Here is a 22,143-nt window from a genome sequence, read left to right as displayed (position 1 = left end):
GCACAGAGCCCAGTGCGGGGCTCGAACTCAGGAGAGGTGAGATCGTGACCTGAGCTGAAGTTGGAGGCCCAACTGACTGAGCCACCCAGGAACCCCTACTTCTTTTTTATTATTGTTATATTCTATCCAATTAGTTTTTATCACCAAATAATAAGCTTGAGACATACACTTTGCAGGAATTACATAAGCAACAAATACAGGAAATCTTTTTTTTTTTCCAGAAATTTTGTTTTCTCTCCTTAGCATGTTTTCCCTCCTCTCCTCCAAGTTAGATTACCTCTGAGTGCTCACCAACATTTATCTCAAGGACAATCTGTGATTTTTTTTTTTTTTGAGAAATATTTTTCTGGTGCTATAGTTTTTTAACCTAGTGATAATTTCTAAAATGTATTTTTTTGCCCAAATGAAAATATTTAAAAAAATACCTTGCAGACATATTATTAAACAGAGTTACTATCTTAGAAGAAAAAAAATTCTTCATTTGAATGTAATGTTTTAATATGAAAAATGCCAATAATTACTTCAATTTTTTCCTGGTTCTATAGAAATAGAATGAATTTTTAGTTTTTTCTACTCTTCATAATTCACAATGTATGACAAGTGACTTTCCTGGCAAGATAACCTGAATTTTGTTTAAAGAATTAGAGCAATAAACATTATTTGATATCATTTTAAAAACGCTTACGTGGAAAACAGGGAATTATCTGATATCCCTCCCACCCTAGCTTCATTAAGATATAATTAACAAATAATATTGTATAAGTTTAATGTATATAATGTGATGTTGTGATATATGTATATATTGTGAACATGATTATCACATTAACATTAGGCATCACATCCATCACCTCACATAGTTACCACCTTTTTGCAGTGACAACTTTTAAGATTTACTCTCTTAGCAAATTTCAACTCTACATGTTCATTATCCATTCATCTGCCATCAGGCACTTAGGTTGTTTTTATGTCTTAACAATTGTGAGTAATGCTGTAATGAACCAGGTTGTGTAGCTATCTCTTTGAGATTCTGATTTCACTTCCTTCGGTTATATCCAGAAGTGGGATTGCTGGGTCATATTATATAGTTCTATTTTTTTTTTTTTTTTGAGGAATCTCTACACTGTTTTCCATAGTAACTGTACCGATTTACATCCCTACCAATAGTGTGCAAGGACTTTGTCCACATCCTCACCAATACTTGTTATTTCTTGTCCCTTTGAAAAAAGCAATTCTAACAGATGTGAGGTGTTATCTCATTGTGGTTTTGATTTGCATTTCCCTGATGATGAATGATGAGCACATTTTCATGTACCCATCAGCCATTTGTGTATCTTTTTGGAAAATGTCTATTCAGGTACTCTGCCCATTTTAAAAATGGATATTAAAATGGATTTTTTTGGGGGGCGCCTGGGTGGATCAGTCAGTTAAGCGTCCGACTACAGCTCAGGTCACGATCTCACAGTCTGTGAGTTCGAGCCCCGCGTCGGGCTCTGGGCTGATGGCTCAGAGCCTGGAGCCTGTTTCAGATTCTGTGTCTCCCTCTCTCTTTGCCCCTCCCCTGTTCATGCTCTGTCTCTCTCTGTCCCCAAAATAAATAAACGTTAAAAAAAAATAATAAATTAAAAAAAAAATAAAATGGATTTTTTTTTTTGCTATTTATAGGAGTTTCTTACATATTTTGGATATTAGTCCCTTACCAAATATATGGTTTACAAACACTTTCTCCTATTTCACAAGTTGCCTTTACATTTTGTTGATTATTGCTTATGTGGTGCAGAAGCTTTTTTGTCTTAATGAAGCTCCACATGTTTAATATGCTTTTGTCACTTTACTTTTGGCAATAAAACTATTGCCAAAACCAATGTCAAGAATTATTTTTTATTGTTTTCTTCTAGGAGTTTTATGGCCTCGAGATTTACGTTTAAGTCTTTAATCCATCTTGATTTAATTTTTGTGAGTGGTTCCAGATAGGGGTTAAATTTCATTATTCTGCATGTGATTGTCCAGATTTCCCAGCACTATTTATTGAAGATTGTCTTTCCCTATTGAGCATTCTTGGTTTCCTTGTCAAATACTAGTTGGCCGTATATGCATGAATGTATTTCTGGGCTCTTGATTCTGTTCCATTGGTCTATGCAACTGTTTTCATGCCAGTACCATACGGTCTGATTACTAAGCTACATAATAAAGTGTGAAATCAAGGCGGGTTGCCCCTCCAGCTTTGTTCTTGTTTCTCAAGATTGCTTTGGCTATTCAGGATCTATTATGGTTGGTTCCACACAAGTTTTAGAATTTGTTTCTATTTCTATAGAAAAATGCCATTGAAATTTTGATATGGATTGTATTTGATATGATTCCATTTGATATGGAATTCTGATAGGGATTGTAGATTGCTTTGGGTTGTAGGGACATTTGACAATGTTACTCCCTCTGATCCAATAACATGGGGTATCTTCCCATTTATTTGTGTCTTCTTCAGTTTCTTTAATCATTGTCTTATGGTTTTCAGTGTACAAATTTTTCATTGCCTTGATTAAACTTATTCTTAAGTATTGTTTTTGATACTATTGTGAATAGGATTGTTTTCTTTATTTCTCTTTCAGGTAATTTGTTAGTACATAGAAATGCAACTGATTTTTATGTTATTTTGTATCCTGCAACTTTACTGTATTCATTTATTAGGTCTAATAGTTTTTTGACAGAGTATTTAGAGTTTGCTGAATATATGATAGTGTCATCATCAGACAAAGAAAATTTTACTTCTTTTTGATTTGGATTACTTTCATTTCTTTTTCTTGCCTAATTACTCTGGCTAGAACTCCCAGTACCAATCTGAATAAGAATGGTGAGAATTGTTGTTGGTCTTAGAAGAGCTTTCCACCTTTTACCATTAAAGGTGACAACTATGGTGTGTCACATTACAGCCTTTAATAGGCCGAGATATGTTTCTTCTACACTTAATTTGTGGAGAGTTTTTATCATAAAAGGATGTTCAATTTTCAAATGCTTTTTCTGCATTTATCGAGATTGTATGATTTTTATCTTTAATTTTACTAATGTGGTTTATGGCATTTATTTATTTGCTTATGTTACACTGTCTTTCCATCCCAAGAATAAATCCAATTTGGTCATTATGTATGATCCTTTTAATGCTGTTGAATTTGGTTTGCTAATATTTTGTTGAGAACTTTTGAATCTATGGTCATCAGGCTAGGCTCCCCAGCCAGATGGTGCCACTAGCTAGACTCTGTGTTCAGGTTGAACGGCAGGCTGGGCTTTGTGATTAGGCAGTCAGTTGGCTGTGATCCACTCTTTGGCAAGGCCTTTGCCTGGGGTCCCTAGTCAAGCAGGGTTCCCAGCTGTACCTTATGGTTGGGTGGGACTGTTGGCTATGCTCCATGATTGGGTGGAGCTACTGGCTGGGCTCTGTGCCTGGAAGACACCACAGGTTATATGGGTAAATACTGTTGGCTCAGGTCCAAGTCTGTCTGGGGTCGCTGGCTCCCTTGCGGACAAAGCCAGAGGTTAAGCTCTGCAGTCGGGCAAGTCTGCTGGTTTGACTCTGCCTGAGAAAGGCCCCAGGATGGGCTCCACAGTTGCCCAGAGTGTCTGGCCAGGCTTGCCGGGCAGGCAGGATTGGAGACTATTCTCAGCAACTGGATTGGGCACTGACTTTCTTCCCTGCCTAGGAGGGCTCTAAGATGTGCCCTGAAGTTTTCCACAGTATCCCAACAAAAGATTTAAGTCTTTGAGTTTTCCTCTTGATTGGAGGAGATGTATAAATTTAGGTATTGTATAGCAGAGGCCAGTACCTGGAAGAACAGAACTATAATAGTATTATAGTCACACAGTGCACAGAGATAAGAAATAATAGTCACACAGAGCACACAGATAAGAAATGGAGAGAGAATGTTGCCTGGTTTCCTGTAGCTTTCCAGTTCAAAGTTTGTAGTTTCCAGTTCAAACTGCATTCCTGATAAAAGATTCTTTAAGACATGGTTATTTCCTTATCATGTTTCCTCTTTTACTTTAATTACTTGAATTGGTATTTGTTCCTTACAGCCCAAAGAGTTTTAGATAATAGGATATAATACATCATCACAACCTTTAAGGCTGAAAAGTATGTTTTTGACTGCTTCTGGGAGCAGAAGACAATACAGCAATCATCGCTGGACATGTTTTCAATTACCACATACCTGAAACCACAAGGCCAGGGTAGCTGCCAACTTGAACAAAATATGAGACATAGAGGCTAGCATCAATGGACTACCATACATTGGGTCATCGTCCCAAACAGACATTCATCTTAGATCCAAATTCTCAGTAGTTTCCCATTGTGGTTTTCCCTTTTAATTCCTGTCTCATTCCATTCCTCCTCAGCTCGTGCAAGCTTGCTCCCTGGAACTATGCTCTTCCCTTTTACATTTTCTTCAATGGAAAACCATCAATTCACATAATCTTCAACTGCCAATTTTATTTGCTCATGCAATCAAAAAGTATCCGTTGAGTAACTGACATTTTCTAGGCACCATGCTTGAGTTAGATTATGGGTGCAAAGTGCAAAAGACATGTTTTCTGAACTCAAGTTTCATTTCTATGTAGAGTACTCCTAAATGTGATGGGGTAGGGGAGAAGAGGTGGTTTGTTCTTATACTTTATATTTACTTCCATGTGGAAGGAGCCATGTTAGGGAAACACTCTTAGCCTCATTCTAAAGGAGTCGTGTCCTAATTTTACTGGTGAGCTTGGAAAGGAAAACAAAAAACAAAACAAAACAATACTAATTATGTGTGTGTCTTTTCTCTCTTGGGAGCCATCCTGATCTCAGAGGGCATTAATTCCGCATGCCGCTCCATGCCCTTACAGAGTCAGAAATCCTTGGGAAGAGGCCAAAAATGGTACAATGCCCGCAATGGGATGGGCAAATCTTTCTAATCCTAGAGTTCAATATTAGAACGTCTACTTGCCCTTAGCTATGAATCACATTCTTTTACATTAGCTGTATCAGCAATAAAGATGATGTTTTTGTGCCCTTATCTGCCTTAAAATCTTCACTTATGTTTTCTTGATTTATAATTTAGGCGGGGAAGAGAAGTGGTATTTATCAGCCTCCCCAAGAATATTAACAATGTGTGTCTCGAATCCTCTCCTCTCACCTGAGCTCTTGCCTGTAATCTAATGATTAGGAGCTGTGTCCAGATGGAACTTTCACTACTTCAAATTCAGCACTTCATAAATGGAAATGCGCTCAAATTTCCAATCATTTCATCAAAAGAAATTGGGGGGGTGGTAGTAACTCAGGGGTAGAGCATTTGACTGCATAAAAAGAAATCAGGAGTTTACCACCAAACCTGCCTACTTCAGTCCCATGCTCCTTTATTCATCAGCTCATTCAGGCTTGAAAGTTAGGAGTTCCCTAGGATTCTTCTTCGTCATCATCCTCCATAAACCAGGCACAAACACCTGTTGTTTTTTTCTCCTGAATTTCTAATTCATCTGCCTTTTTATCTCCAATCCTAATCTAGACTTTATTGGATTATTGGAAAGCTCATCAGCTAGATTTTGCTGATCCCAAACTTTTCCTCTCAAACTCTAGCAGAGCTAATGATGTAACCTTGCTCAGTAGCCACTTTGACGATATTATTCCCTTCAGAAACACCTTCGATGGCTTCCATTTTCAGATCAGACTCACTTTCCTGGCTTACAGGCTTTGCTGTAAGTGGACATGATGCAATCAACGCCTCTGTATTTACTACCCTTGAATTTACTCAGACTTAACTCTTGTAAACCAAAAGCATGGTATGCTTAGCATAAATGTCTTTTCTCAAATTGCAAACCACATACACACATCATTGAAAATCAACTTCTCCCCTCTGGACCATCTCCTCCAGATGCTGAAGGACCAATGCAAAGCCCAATACTCTTGACCTTTAGTGCATTTACAGTTATAACAGTTTTACATTTAACCACATACTGTATTAAATTGTATGTTTCTGTGGCTTATCTTTCTTCTTTATATAAGCTGAATTACTGTGAGTTTCTAGGGCTGAAGAATCATTGTATATTTTCCATACCATAACATTTATTGTTAATTATACAGCAGATACAAAATAAATATTTAATGACTGATTAACTTACAAATTAAAAAAAAAAAACCTGTCTTCACCTAAGAAATGGTTTGATTTAATAGCCTGAAATTTAAGAGTGATTTGATAATCAGAATCTCTACTCTGACCTCTTTGACTTTCTGTGTTGCTCTAGGCAAGTCATTTTAGCTATTCTGAATGCATTTTCTTAATACAAAATGGAAATAAGACTTGTCATCGGTCTTATTCATAAAGAGTGGTGAGGAGTATCCTAGTCAATGCAAAGCACATGGCTAATACAAAGTTTAATAAAAGTGATAAATAACACCTATTACAAAATTGAACCATTGTTCAATTTCTTCTGCCCTTTCAGTTCTTTGATTCAATATTCTCTCACTAAAATCTGAGAGCTTTAATTTGAGAAAGTGTTTTACTAATAATCATAGACTTTCTACATTAACCTTTTCTTATCATTAGGCACACCTGGATGATATCAAATTATTCTTTTAAGGAAATCAATATATCACTATAAGTGCATAGAGAAACATCTGGTAATGAAACTTCAGATAAGGGAAACCTGGGTGTGAAAAATGTTTATTAGAGCAAGATAGTAAAACAGGTGGCCCCAACTTAAGTTCTCTTCACAGAAAGAACAACTAGCAACGACCCATAGATAAGACACCTTTATGAAGATCCCAGAACCTGAGGTTGGGGCTGACGCAGCCCCTTGGATGACCAAAACCAAGAAAAATCACGTTAGAAAGGTAAGAGGACTGATTTTGTTTTGATTGCATCTACTTTCCAATAGATGTTGTCAGTGCCACACCACACGTAGGGGGTCCCCCTGCCCCCCGCCCCAGCCTATGATTTCTCTAGTGGGAAGAGGAAAACCCAAAGTGGACACCCAGTTTCACCAGCGTTCTGAAGACACTTTCTATGAGCCCCATTTAGGTCTTGCCTCACAGGGAGGGATCGCCAGGGAAACCTGCTAGAGATGGAAAAGGGGAGCAAGGCTCCTAGTCACGGGCATGCAGACCTTGGCAGACAGTGTTCCTGTTGGCAGAGGTGAGCATATGCAGACCCAAGCTGGTGGTCCTGTCTGTCCATGGAGCTCGGTCAGCAGTTCTGCCCAGTTTGGAGCCAAAGCCATCAGGCTGTCCCAGTGGCAGAGCATATTCTATTGCCCCACTCAGACAATAAAGCGAGCTAGCATCCATTTAACTGATGGACATAGTTTCTACCTCCACCCAACCACTGAGACCCAAATGTTTTGTCTGGCCAGGTACCTTGAGAAGCCACAAGTCTTTTTGGCACAATTATAGGTAACATCTGTAAAATTTAACACCAAGAAGAATTCAGTAATAGCCCTCAAGTCCCTTCACAAGTGAAGGGGTAAATGGTTTTTGAGGTAGCGGAATGCCCAGAGATTGTACCAACTCGTAAAGGTTTCCTGTAGGTGCATATATACTGGTCCCCCTCCCATACTCAGATGTACATGCGTATAGAGCATGAATAAATCAAGAAATTGGAAAAAAAAATAGGAAGTTAATTAGAAGTAAAATCAAATGCAGCCAGAGGTAAGATAAAAACAATTAATGCTTAACAAATGTATACTGTGTGCCTTTAGCACTGCTCTGAGCACTAAGTGTATACCGACTCATTTAAACCTCATGACAACTTTATGAGGTCCACATTATCAGGAAGCAACTGAGGTAAGTTGCAGTCAAATAACTTGTTGAAAGTCACATACAAAGCGTTTGGCACATTTTAGATGTCTTTAAACAAAAACATTGAAAATCATTCCTATCCTCCAAACGCCAAAAGTTTTATCTTTCAGTCTGTTTGTGAAGTATTGAAATTTCCTTGCTTACTGGGCAAGAGCAAAGAAACTTCCATCGATAAGAGTATTGATGATGAGTTTTACTGATTCTTTAGGATATCCATAGGTCACGGGACATACTAGTGTTGATCTGGACAATTCTTACCTAGCTGCAGGGAGATGTTAGGAGTAGAAGCATAATTTGTGCCATTCTCTCACCACTGAAACGTCCTGCTAATAGTAAGGCAATTCAGGCCAAATTGCAGGCATCATTGCTACATCCTTTCATGAAGCTAGTAAAAATAATTTTACTTCTTTTTTAAAAAAAATTTTAATGTTTGTTTAGTTTTGAGAGAGAGAGACAGAGCATGAGCAGGGGCGGGGCAGAGAGAGAGGGAGACACAGAATCGGAAGCAGGCTCCAGGCCCCGAGCTGTCAGCACAGCTGACAAGTTCAAGCTGTGGGGCTTGAACTCACAAACTGCAAGATCATGACCTGAGTTGAAGTTGGAGGCTAAACCCACTGAGCCACCCAGGTACCCCAAAATGACTTTACTTCTAATTAACGATTCCAGATTCCTCTTAGTTTCTTGGTCTCAGAGTTTCTTTCTTTCTTTCTTTCTTTCTTTCTTTCTTTCTTTCTTTCTTCTTATTTTACCATTTTTAGTGGGAAATTTTAACACTTCCTCAGAAGTTCCTTAGTTCAAACCCACAAGACATTAAGATACAGAATGTTTGAAAATCATGGGGCACCTGGGTGGCTCAATCAGTTAAGCAGCCGACTGTTGATATCGGCTCTGGTCATGATCTCACCATTTGGGAGATTGAGCCACACCTTGGGCTCTGTGCTGACAGCATGGAGCCTGTTTGGGATTCTCTCTCTATCCCACTCTCTCTGCCCCTCCCCTGCTCATGTGCTCTCTCTCTCTCTTTCTCGCCATCAAAATAAATAAACTTTAAAAAAATGTTTGAAAATCACAATTATATATAAGTAATCATATATTTACATATAATTATATTTATATAATTAGTTGTATATGTTATATATAAAATTATATATATGTAATACCCATTAGGCAAATATTACTTTTGAGTATCCATGGGCCACTCATAAAACCTGAGTTTCTATTGGGACTCAATGAAAACCTACTAAATCTCAAGGAATCAGTATCTTGGAGACTATGACAATAATATAGCAAATTTGGAAATCAATAATAAAAGGATAGCTTTAAAAAGTTTGTGTATCTTGGGGCACCTGGGTGGCTCAGTTGGTTAGGCGGCCAACTCTTGATTTAGTCTCAGGTCATGATCTCACGCTTCTGAGATGGAGCCCCGCCTCTGGCTCTGCATTGACAGTGTGAGCCTGCTTGGGATTCTCTCTCTTCCTCTCTCTGGCCCTCCCCTGCTCATGCTCTCTCTCTCAAAGTAAATACACATTTTTTTTTAAAAAAGTTTGTATATCTTAAAAATAACCTGCTAAGAAACTCCTGAGTAGAAGCCATGTATGAAATACTTGGAAGGAGAGGATAGCGAAGAAAACAACAATCCAGCCCTCTTGGGTTGCAGCGAAGCATTCTAAGCAGGAAATTTAGGAGGCGAGGGGAATGTAGATGTCGGTACAGCAGAAAATAACAAGCACAGTACATCAGGACGGCGGCCACAAAAACAGGAGATGAACTGCACCCACTGATTGGGTGAAAGATCATGAACTGAGGACCAGCCCAATAGTATTTTTAAAAGATAATAGTTTTGAGTGAATTAACCATAATAAGGCAACAATGTGTTCCACTAAAATCGGTTTTTAAAAAGGAAGGGAAGTTATTTAACAAGAAATTTAATGATGTCAAGGCACTTGACAGAATGGCACGTCCCAGTGAGATCATTGTCAAGGCGTGTTGCAAAATACCCCAACTTTTTCAGTTATTTATGCATCTGAGGTTCATAAAAGAGAGCATAAAATAAAGAAGAATAAGGATGGTTAATCTATTTTATCCATAGACTAGTGCTATCTGCTATTTCACTGTCCAGGGAATTCACACTGTTATTGAGGATTCAGAGTAAAACCAAGTGTATAACAACCTTTCTGGCTTCTCAGATTGCCTGGCAGAATTTCTGACCTAATAATTGGAAGTTTCCATGTGGTGTGATTTTTAAGTACTAATATCATATGAATCACAAGATATTCTCCACAAAGTTTTTAGAAGTTTATTTATTTATTTGATGGGGGGGGGGCAGTGAGTGAGTAGGAGAGAGGAAGAGAGAGAAGGTGAGACAGAGAATCCCAAGCAAACTCTGTGCTGTTAGTGCAGAACCCAAAGCAGGGCTCGATTTCACCAAACATGGGATTATGACTTGAGCCAAAGCCAAGAGTCAGATGCTTAACCAACTGAGCCACTCAGGTACCCCAGATATTCTCCACAATTTACCTGTAATAACCTTTTAGCCGCATGATAAAATAAATGTGGCAATGGAAGATCATTTCACTGACTTTCATTTGAGTTCCAATATGAATATGGATTTTAAATTACTGATTTATCCAATAAAATCTTTTTCCTTCATTCACCAAATGGGAGTCTTATCTCCATTATACAAGTGCAAAGGTAATTTATGCTTTTAAACTGGAAATTGACTATTGCAACCCTGATTTGCTTTATACAACGTTTCCTGTCTTAGCTGAATTTTCCAGGTTATAATAAATGAATGATTGTGATGTTTTATAACATACATTAAAGTTTCTTTTACTGGTGGCATATGTTTCTATCATAGTTCCTCAATATTGTTAGTTCTATCATAGTTCCTCAATTTGCTGTTAAATAAGTCCCTTCCCTTTGCTAGAAAATGATTTTTATAAATGTGCAAATTATGTAGTTTAATTCAAAAATTTAATTCATTCAACAAAGAATAAGCAACCACAATGTGCCAGGTTGAGTGCTGTGTAGTTAAAGATAAAGCACAGTTTTTCTCAAGTAATTAAGAGTCTGGTGATGAAAGAGACCCATAAACAGATACAAGATAGTATTTTAAGGGCCTTATAGAGGCATGCGTGGGCATTAGGGGAGCATTTAATAGTAACACCGAATTCCAGTTAAGGAGAATAGAGATGAAATCCTGGAGGATTGATTCATAAACTGAGCATTAAAGGTGACGTGAACAAAGGGTCATGGGAGGGTTGGGATTGTGGAAAACGTTTCAGCATGTGCACTGCCATCGTGCAACATGTATAGTGCCAAGGAGCAGGACTTAGAGATAGAGATAAGGGGATGTGTTCATTTCCTATTGCTGCTATAATAAATTACTGCATACTTAGTGGCTTCAAACCACACGAACATGTTATCTTACAGTTGTGGCGGTCGGAAGTCTGAAATGGGTCTTACAGAGCTAGAATCAAGGTCAGCAGAGCTGTGTTCTTCCTGGTGCTTTGGGGAAGACTCTGTTTCTTTGCCTTTCCTGGCTTTCCTGCATTCCTTGGCTCATCGCCACTTCTCGGCATCACTCTGACCTCTGTTTCTGTTGTCACATCTCCTCCAGCTGTGACATCCCGCCTCCCTCTTGTAAGGACTAGGATCCCATTGGATCTGGCTCACCCACATAATACTGAATAATCTCATCCCAAAATACTTAATCGCATCTACAAAGTCCATTTTGTTATGTAAGGTAATATATTCACAGGTGTCGGGGACTGGGACGCAAGTGTCTTTGGCAGACCCTTATTCTGTCCACTGCAAGGAACACGTTAAAAAAGTATTGAGGAGGACTGGTCTCTTACGAACATGGTGTGGGATGAATGAAAAAGAAAGTAAAAACTCTCAGGTGTTTAAACTTATCTCACTTTTAGAAATGTTACCAACTAAAATGGAGAACACAAGGGGTGCCTGGGTGGCTCAGTCGGCTAAGCCTCTGGCTTTGGCTCCGGTCATGATCTCGCGGTTCATGGGTTTGAGCCCCGAGTCGGGTTCTGTGCTGACAGCTGAGAGCCTGGAACCTACTTCAGATACTGTCTGTTTCTCTCTCTGTCTCTCTCTCTCTCTCTGCTCCTCCCCCACTCATGCTCTGTCTCTCTCTCAAGAATAAATAACATTAAAATTTTTTTTAAATAAAATAAAATGGCGAATACTGGAGGAAAAGCCTTTTCCTCCATGTGGAGCATGTGGAGGTTGAGGTACCTGTGGAAGCCAACAGGAGATTTCCAGCAGGTATGTTGCTATCCGGACCCGAAGCCTGGAGGAAAACTGTACTGGAGGTTTAGATTTGTATGTTCCCAGCCTCCAGAGAGCAGGGTTGGATTCATGTTGGATGAAAATACACAGGAAGAGATTGAGAATGAGAAGCACAAGAATGAGAAGCTAGCATTTAGAGGTGTTTGGAAAATGGGCAGCTCTCCATGTTGGCTGGGGAGGACTTGTCAGAAACGGAAAATCAGGAGAAGAGAGTATCTCGGCAGCCAAGAGATAGAGCAATGGTGTTGACACTGTGCTCCCCCAAAGTCCCACTAGGTGTCACTATAGTTCATGGTAGAGAGAGGAGGGAGTAGATGGGACTCCAAGCCTGTCACCAAAATCAGAGAGGCTGCTTTTATTTGAGTTATTGGTCTGCAATATTTTTTCATGGGGTTTAATTTAAGTAAGGGGTTTTGTGATAAAACTGCGTTTATGTTTGGAAAACCTCTAGAGTAGAGAGTTTGAGGTAGAGTGAATGATGAATGTCACATGGTTGTTTGGCTGAGCATCCTGTGAATGTAGCCAAAAAACAGTGTGGCTACTGATTACTTTTATCAATCTGGGTAATTGATGGTGAGTGCTATCGGTCCCCTGGGTTCTCAGAGCATCTTTACCTCTCATGGTCCTTTCCACACTCTATTTTCATTTTTGTTTTCACTCCTCTGTGTATCCCTCTCTACTCTGTAAACACACTCAACATCATACCAGTGACTTTCACCTTTGTATTGCAAGTGTAAAAAGATGAAGGAAAATGCATTCACTAGACTTTGTCTTAAGGAGAACACTGCCTGTCTTCAGGCAGAGGCGACAGACCTCATAAGCATGCTCAAGCAAAACAGGATGCTCCCTAAACTGCTATGCATGAGAAAGAGAGATAAATGTCTTGTTCCTGAGGCAAAAGGAGAGAGAGAGAAAAGAAGAAAGAACAAAGAATCAAGGAAGAAAGAAAGATCGCAAAGAGAAGGCAGATTGTATGACACAACTCTGTCATACAATTGCCTAAATTGTCAATAATGTTTGGATGCTTATAAACCCTTCTCTTCAATAACTGATAAAAGCTATGAATTTTTGGCTGAGCTAATGTAGAGCAAAATAGAAACAGTGTGTGCGGAGGAGGTATTTGAAAAAAGTGCCACGAAAATGTAATATACTGAGAATTTGAAGCTATCACGAAGAGGCTTTGTACTATAATAGGCCAAGGGTATTTGAAATGGGACATTTTAGACCCGTGTTGCCCAATAAAAGTATTATATGAGTTAAAAAAGCAAGCCACATATGTAATTTTAAATGTCCTTGTAGTCACGTTGAAAAAGTAACAGTAAGAGTGGAATTAATTTCAAGAATAAATTTTATTTAACAAAATATATCCAAAATATTTTCATGTAAGCATTCAATCACTATAAGAGTTATCAATGAAATATTTTCCTTTTTGGGGGGACTACATCTTCACAACCTGATGGGCATTTTACACTCGCAGTGCATTTGAGTTTGAACTAGCCGCCTTCCAAGGGCTATTTCAATAGTCGCATGTGGTTAGTGGCTTCCATATTGGACATCAAAACTCTAGGTCTCCACAATATAGGTAGTCTGCAGCCAATACTAAGATTTCATTTTCATTTCTCTTCTGGAACTGCATCTTGGATGGTGCTTTGTCGTCTTCCCACTTGGCCTGTCAATGATTGCTTATGGCAGTCTGTGGAGTTTTAGAGATTGGAATCTATGCATGTATGGGCATGGCATCAAGGAAATGTCAAAAAAGCTATTTAGTATAAAATGCAGATATTTCATAATTAAAATAGATTCCTTCTGTGTAAGCAGTGTCATAACATACATTAGTAGTGACCTCATGTATAATCAAGGCCAGAAGTTATTCTGATATGATGAGGAAGCACCGGGAGCCACACTAGGGATCTTAGACTTCACTTTGCTTTGCCTATGCTATGGGTAATTTTAAAACTCAAAATTATTACTAAAGCTTGAAATTCTTTTTTTTTTAATTATGTTAATGTTTATTTATTTATTTTGAGAGAGAGTGATAGTGAACAGGGAGAGGGGCAGAAAGAGAGGGAGACTGAGAATCCCAAGCAGTGCAGAGCCTGATGCGGGGCTTGAACTCACTAACCGCGAGATCATGACCTGAGCCAAAATCAAGAGTCCGACGCTCAACTGACTGAGCCACCCAGGTGCCCCTGAAGCTTGAAATGCTAATTCATGTAAGTCTGGTTTGATAATTCAGCCCTTTGTATTTTTTTTTCATTAAGAGGGTAGCATATTTAATATGGAGAAAATGAAGTCTATGAAGATATGCCTAATAACTTGGTTGCTAATACAGCCCTAATTATTAAGCAAGTACTTGATTGGCGGAGCTTACTTCAGCTAGAGTGGTGCAGTCCTACCCGGGAGCTACTAGCCACAGATGGCTATTTAAATTGTAATTAATTAAAATTAAATAAAAATGCAGGGCTTCATTTGTACTACTAGCCTTATTTAAAATGTTCAATAGACATATATGACTAGTAGCTATTCTATGGACAAGACGAATATCCAGCACTTCCAACGTGGCAGAAAGTTCTGTTGACCAACACTGCTCTATAACTTAGAGGTATGATTGAGACATAGAGTGTCACAAGTTAGAGAGAGACTTGGTTTTTAGTTAGGGCATTCCAGTAAAATAGGCAGAGATATTAAGAATGTAACAAGAAAAATAATTTGTTTTGGTTCTGAGAGATGAAGGAAGGTTCAGGAAAGGGGAATGTTCTAATGGGGAGAGACGGAGGGAATTGGGGAGCCAGGTGAAGCTATATGTTCTGCCATTTGTGGGCACTACGTGTTTAACAGCATTACTGAACTTGAGACTAGGCCAACGTGTGTGTGTGTGTGTGTGTGTGTGTGTGTGTGTGTGCGTGTGTGTATTTCCTGTTAAAACAACTAAGTTTAAGTTTCAGATATGGATTGGTCTAGATGTAGATGGTACCAAGAAAAAATAAGGCTCTGGAATCCTAGCAATTGTGAGAAAGACCTTGACTTTACTAGTATTTTAGAATTTGTGATTCAGGCCATATATCCAGGTTCCTAAGAGGCACAAGGAAGATGGATTTAATATTTTGATTATATTAGCCCATGATGTCTAGCAAGGTGTCTAGCATTAAATAAATCCTCAATAAAATGGTTGAATAAATGGATTAATCCAGTACCAGTTAATTGCCTTCCTTGAAGCAACTTTTGTTCATAGACAACTATTAGTGTATGGAAGGTTAACACAACCTAATCTTTGACTTGCTTTCATTTTGCAGTGACAGTGTAAATTTAGATTGATGGCAGTTCGGATAGAATTACTTTTAGAAGCTGAAAGGCAGACAACCTTGTACCGGAGGCCCCTTAACCTTTGGAAGTCTATAGTGTTTCTTTATGTTAGATTTACTGCTGCCTTCAAAACTCTGAGGTAACTAAGTATGCACTAATCTGGAGCACATCTTCTTAAACTATGGAATAAACCTTATAAATTGAAAAAGCCTTTACAGACACCATCAAGTTGAAAAATGCAAAAAGTAGATGCTATGAAGACATTGACCCTTTTGACACATTCCAAGAAAGACAATTCTGGAAGTGCATCTCAGTTTTGATCCCAGGAAACCAGTCCTGAGGTCTGATTTAAGTGCCAAAATTGTCTTGTCTGGAAGCTGGTTTAAATTCAGTGTTACTAACTGTATAAAAAAGACTTCATTAAGTTGGCTTTCATTCTATTTATGCCTTTGTCATTTCCTTCAGTGTTTAAGTGAAAATAACACATAGGAAATCATTGCTGACAGGCCTAGAATTTATCTTCTATTATTTATTGTGATGGTCTCCTCTCCACCCACCATTACATTCTAACAAGTCAAATATCAGTTAAAGGGATGTTTAAGACCCTGTAATTCACAGCATGGTATCTGTTTTGACTATAGTTAATGGCCAGCACTTACTCCAAATGAGTTAAAGCATATTATTGTGTAAGCATTTATTTTCACTACTTTACTGCCTTGATAAACAGTTTCCTATTTGTCCACTGCTTTTTCTGTTCTCTTCTAAGTTTAAACCCCAGGATGTAACCAGCTAATGAACAGAATGAGAGCCTGCACCAACTAGATTGATAAATGTATGAAATTGCTACCACACTGATGTGCATATGTGTGTTTATCCATTTGTCAAACACATTTTTATGCATGGCCATAACTAGATGAGACTTTTCTCCCTTCAACTAATCCCCTCAGCGTGGGTTTCTCTCTCATAGAGAATGATATCACCATTCATCTTATTGCTCATGTCAGAAATCTAGCTATCATTTTAGACTGTTGCCCACACTCTGTCTCCTACACACATTACATTTGGAGACTGTAGATTTAATTGTATAGCATACAAGATAAGTTGAGCAAAGCTAAATTATCTCCCTTGACCCCCTTTTAGAATTATGTAGATTGCATAAATATGTACCATTTACAGGTGATTAATTTTAGAGACCTTAGTTTTTCTTTTATTTACATTACCTTTCTGTCTCACAATTGAATTCATAGTGACCTTGGTTTTGTGAAATCACATTTTGTTTAATAGCTGTAAGTTATTGAATGAGAGAAATAGGAAATGGGATATATTAAAATATTGGCTTTTACTGTTTTCCTTCAATTGTCTTCCAAAGAATTCTGATGAAACCTTGGCCATCGATGTCAAATGTAGAGTAAAACTCAGTCCACATGCTAGAATTAGCTTTCCTCAAATACATGTAAACATTTATGCAGTTAGATCACCCATTTAGCAGCTACTGTTAAGAAAACAGTCCACTATCCTTTCAGTTGTTCCTATCAGAGTCAGAGAAAAACATGTTTTTGCTCTATTGGGTTAGTTGGCTAGTTATAATTATTATATGTATTAGCTCTGTGTAATTTACTGGAATAAGTATCAAGGGAAATTAAGAGAAAATAATGAACATAATATGTGCATATAAGGAGCTGCAGTCTCATGCAAAGGACAATACAAAAAGATATTTTAAATAAGCGAAATCTAGAGTCAACTAAGACTATAAAATTACATTCAAAATTTGAGTGTCAAAATGAAGATGTTTTATAGTATCATTGGCGATGATAAATCATAGGAGGCAACCTAAATATCCTTAGCACAATAAGTAGATAATGATACAGAACATCACCATTAAAAATGTTGCTTTCCCAAAGTATTTAAAACATGAAGAATTCTCATAATATTATGTTGAATAAGAGTAATGTATGAATCAAAATCAAATAGTGCAAAACCCGAATCTGTGCAGCTTCCAAAAACGTGTCTTTCACTCTTATGTAAAAAAGAAAATCTTTTTTGGCAGGCTCAGTTCTTACAGCTCTGTTTGGCTCTATCCCTTATTATTGGTGTCTTCTGTTACATCCCCCATCGGTTTGTGAAAGCTTTGGCACCTGGCCTGTGTCCATCAGAAGAGGTTATTCTGCCTTGCGGTAATGAACAACACAAAAATCTTGTTAACTTGTAATGATAAATTATTATTTCTCTTATGCTACTGTTTATTTCTCCTTCACTGTTTAGCACTAGTTGTATTCTTGTATTTCCTCTGGAACTCAGAGTGATGGAGACATCTCTCTCTGGAAAGTTGTCACTGCAGAGAGAAAAGAGACAAGGCAAGCCACACACAGGTTCTTAGAGCCTCGGCATCTCATCCACTCACATCACTTCATGCACCCTTAATTGGCCAAAAAAAAGTCCAAGCTCAGCAGAGTGAGTATGTGAAGCATTCTTTCAAGAAGGACACTGAAAAAAGGGAAGTAATAACATTTGATCTCACAGTAAACAGCGACCTCGTCTATCATTTCTTCCAGTATCTCCTATTAAATAACTTTCACCACGACTCCGATTTTAATGATCCATACTCAAGTCACATCCTATGCTATGGTTTCAGCCTCTCAAAGGAGCTCAAATCCTCTTTAGCCACACAACCTCCTAACTTCTGATTCAAGAAGAGATGGAAATACTTCATTTAATGAGCCCCTAGAGGGTATGTTGCTGGAAGCCAAAGATGCGTTATCATCCACTTGAAAATGGTTAGGGGATTTCTTTGTGCTGAACTAGAGTGGTTTGGTGCTGTGGGTCAACTCAAGCATCTTCTTTCTTATAGATGGCTGGACCATTTATATTTACCTTCTCTCCCCCTTTTGGATTTTTTTCCCACATAACCAGGTAGGATAGGCATGTGAAATGGGATAGAACCAATTATCCTTAATAAAAATTGAGGTAACTATTCTTTGTCTCTTGAATATCTTTCTGTCTGTTTTTGAGATGGTGGCTTTTCCCTACATTTACTGTGCAAAACATGTGGCCATTATTTGTGCTTTGGTCTAGAAGTAGAAAGAAATTTCCTATTTTCCTATTTAACACTTTAGCTGAAGAACTTTTAGACTTAACACATAGTAGGTTCTCTCTAAAATGTTGTGATTGTCTCTGTCTTGTGGCATTATACATGAGCTTTCATTTCTCTTATTTTTGTAGTTTTCAAAATTTTACTTTATAACAAACCCCTCACTACTGTCACATTCAGAAAAGAAATACAATAATTATTGTGCATTTAAAAAAATACAATAAAATTGTAAAAAAAAAAACAACATAAGAAAAAAATAAAAAGGACTGCTAGGAGAGACTGGCATCAGGAAAATCAGAACTAATTCAAGGTCATTTCTGAGTATATATAATATCTAGTTCATTTTTATACTTTTCATAATTCCCAGTGTTGAAAGATATTCATGTGATCTTATGGTGGTAATAGTGCTAGGGACACACTCAAGAAATACTCCAAATCTACACTAGACAAATCAGCCATTTTTTTTACACTTCTGGGGAAAGATAAACAGAGAAGCTACCACCAGGGGAAAAAAGCAAAACAAAACAAAACAATACTGGAGATTACAGGGCTTCTGACTCACACTCCAACATAGAATTTGTGTGAGTTATCTTGAACCAAATAGTTGAACATTTTAGATGTGGTTTGTCCAGCTAAACTATCTAGGTTCTAGAACCTAGAAGTAGACTACCTGTCCTTTCTTCTTACTTGCTTATTGAAGCATAAATGTGTTTAAGAATTTGTAATCAAAAGCATACCCACCAGTAAGCAGAAGAGAGTGCAGGAAACAACATACCAAGCCTTGGCTGCTTGTTTGAATGTTTTCTTAGGCACAGAAAAGTTTTCTATTTTTGTATCTATTTGCATAACAGAGGTAATATAGGGAGAGATAGAGTCAATAGAGTCAAAGACAAAAAGAGAAACACACAGAAGGGGTGGGGGGAATGAGAGAGAGAGACAGAGACAGAGAGAGACAGAGAGTGAAAGGGAAGGAGTTACTGATTTTCTCAAGGGTTTTAGGTCATGGGACATTATTTTATGATCCTGGAAAAAAAAGCTATAGGAAAGGTATACCCACGTGGGTTCACTAATAAAATGTCCAATAAAATATCCCAGGAACTGAGCATTTCATGACAACACTTTCTCTTTCTTGAAGAAAAGTAAAACTTGTTCAAAACATTCTGTAGTCAAAACTTGACACAATTGTAGAAGCTAGTCACCCAATGTTGAAATGAAGAAATAGAAGTTAAAATGAATGAATCTTCCGATATTTCAAATGGGTTGGAGGTAGATTCTGGTATTTTTTCATAGAGATACAATCTTTGGCTTTGATTCGTCACAACATCAAATCTTTACCCCAACCAAATGGAAGATTTATTACCAAGTTTTCATGCATACCATTTATGAATAATATTAATAAATCCTAACATGTAACAGATCTTCTAAGGAGTATGTATCTGAATTATCAAATTAAGGATCATAAAATGGACACACTTAACACTTCAAACATATAATCCTCTGCCATACTGACAGCTTTGCTAATATTTGCATTATTTTACAAATTGCTTTTAGGGCTGCTGTGGTTTACTGGAGCAATCTGTATCATCCTGGCTTCTCTGGCTGTTACACAATTTCCTCTGAAATGCTTCAGAAAATATTTCTGACAAAAATAGTCAGGTGAAATTATGAAAATTAAAACAATTCTAAGGTTGAATCTGACCATGTAAGAAGTGAGTAAAATTTGGGATAAGAAGAAAAGTTAAAGCAATCTGCAATCTCCAAGAGTTTAAAAAAAAACTAGTGTTTTTGTATAAAAAGAGAATTCTTTACCACCTTAATCCATTATTAAAGGTGACCATTCATCCTTAGTAATCAGATCAACTTGTGCTGAAAATTTAGTTCTATATGTGTGAATTGGAAGTGATCTTATTAGTGTTCTAGTACATCAAGTTTGATAAAATCGCCAATCCATTTCAGTTAAGTTTCTATTGATCCACTTAAGAGATCAATTTGGACTTGTTCGATTCTTTTGTCAAGGGATTTCATCTGGCTTGAGTTTAGCATTATGAAATAAATGTGATTTAGGAATGTAAGATGAAATAAAAAAGAATCCAGATGAGTGTTGACAATTATTTGAACTCAAATTTTTGCACTTGAGCATTTGATAGGGTATTGCCATTTAGAAGTGGACTAGAAAAACAATAGGACAAAGAAGTCAGAGTGCCTTTCAAAGTAGTTAGTCATACCTTCCCTCACTTCCACCAGCGATTATGTTTCCCGTGCCATTTAACAGTTTGACATCTATTTGCCAATCAAAATACAGTGTTAGCTTTATTCTTAAATATATTTTACATTTTCTTACACTGACTTCCATTAACCACCTATTTTCTTCATAGCTATTTTTCAGTTTCCTAGAATTTTCTGCATTTCGTTATAATTTTTCTTAGAAGAGAAAGAATGAGTTTTGATGTGAAGATCTTGGGGACATTTACAGGAGCTCCACATGATGGCCATTTTTTGGCTTCTTTCCCTCCCTTCCTTCCTTCCTTCCTTCCTTCCAGAATAGTTGTACGAGTGGTCCTAGAAGACAACTTCCCAGAAGTGTTTCTATTTCATACTTAATTCTGTTCTCTTATTCAGAATGGGTGAGGTACTCGTTTTAGCAGGAAGCAGTCTTCAAGACCTTGTCTTCCACGTGGTATAAAGAATAGATGTGTAGGTTTGCAGTGATTCTGCATGTATTACATCGTCAGGGAAGTTCAAAGTAAATGGAGAATCAAGAGATTTAAAGGTAGGGACTAAATGTGGTGCAAAAGGTCAGAGATTTTATTTGGAGACCGACATGCTCTATAATGCCATTGTACCAATTGGTTTTCAGTTAGGCATAAAGGATTTCGTAGAATTTAGAGAGGAAATTAGACTATGGAAAAATATGGAGGCTTTGCTGAGGGAGTGATGTTCTGGAAGAGGGATGTTGGAGAATTAGAGAAGGAGTTACTAAAAAGCATGAAAGTATGGGTACAAGCAGACAGACTGACGCTTGCAGGAAGCCCAAGAAACTAACCCCTCCTGGTAGCCCAACTGGGACCAGATGTGCTCGTACACCACTGCCACAGGTTCTAATGGTGAAAAAAGAAAAAGGAGAAAGAAATGATGAAGAAAGAAAGGACCATGGGCAAAGAGTCAAATGAAGGTACCCATTTGCACTTTATTTTTATTTCAGTTATTGAGATTATTAAATAATTAAATACAATTAATCAATAATAATTAATTAATAATTAAATAGAATTAAATATAATATAATTAAATAATTATATTCAATATAATTAATATTTAATTAAATAATTAAATTATTGTTTAATAATTAAATTATTAAATTTAAATACATTTAAAGCTCTCTGTTAAAATACTTCTTCTGTTTGTGGGTTTACTAGATGAAAAGTAATAGATGAGTTAGAAAATCCCACCCTGACATGTAGAGATTTGGGGGTTCAACTTTTTGCTTCATTTTACAGATGAGTAAATTAAGAACTGGAGCTCTTGAGAGATTCACTCAGTATGACAGTCGGGGCAGTGTCCCATCAGTCGACGCCTACCTCAGGGCTCTTTCTGCTCAGCCTTATTCCTCTTTGAAGAGACATTTTGACTAAAC

General features: G+C 37.5%; 1 protein-coding gene across 2 annotated transcripts in view; it reads left to right on the top strand.

Moving 5' to 3' along the window:
- SLC7A11 (solute carrier family 7 member 11) overlaps positions 1-22,143 on the top strand; it is a 131,687-nt gene that overhangs the window by 84,635 nt on the left and 24,909 nt on the right. The window contains exon 12 of one of the 2 annotated variants that reach the window (XR_007457911.1): positions 6,734-6,850. Coding sequence is in view for 1 of the 2 variants with exons in the window: in XM_049631188.1 (XP_049487145.1) it covers positions 6,734-6,759 (26 nt within the window). In the remaining variant the exon portion in view is untranslated. Of the gene's footprint in view, positions 1-6,733; positions 21,699-22,143 lie in introns of those variants that run through there. The other variant, XM_049631188.1, reaches the window with a different exon arrangement.

The sequence above is a fragment of the Panthera uncia genome, chromosome B1, assembly GCF_023721935.1.
Source record: "Panthera uncia isolate 11264 chromosome B1, Puncia_PCG_1.0, whole genome shotgun sequence".
Classification (NCBI taxonomy): Eukaryota; Metazoa; Chordata; class Mammalia; order Carnivora; family Felidae; genus Panthera; species Panthera uncia.
The sequence above is the reverse complement of the archived record's forward strand: the minus strand, read 5'-3'. Positions and strand labels throughout refer to the sequence as shown.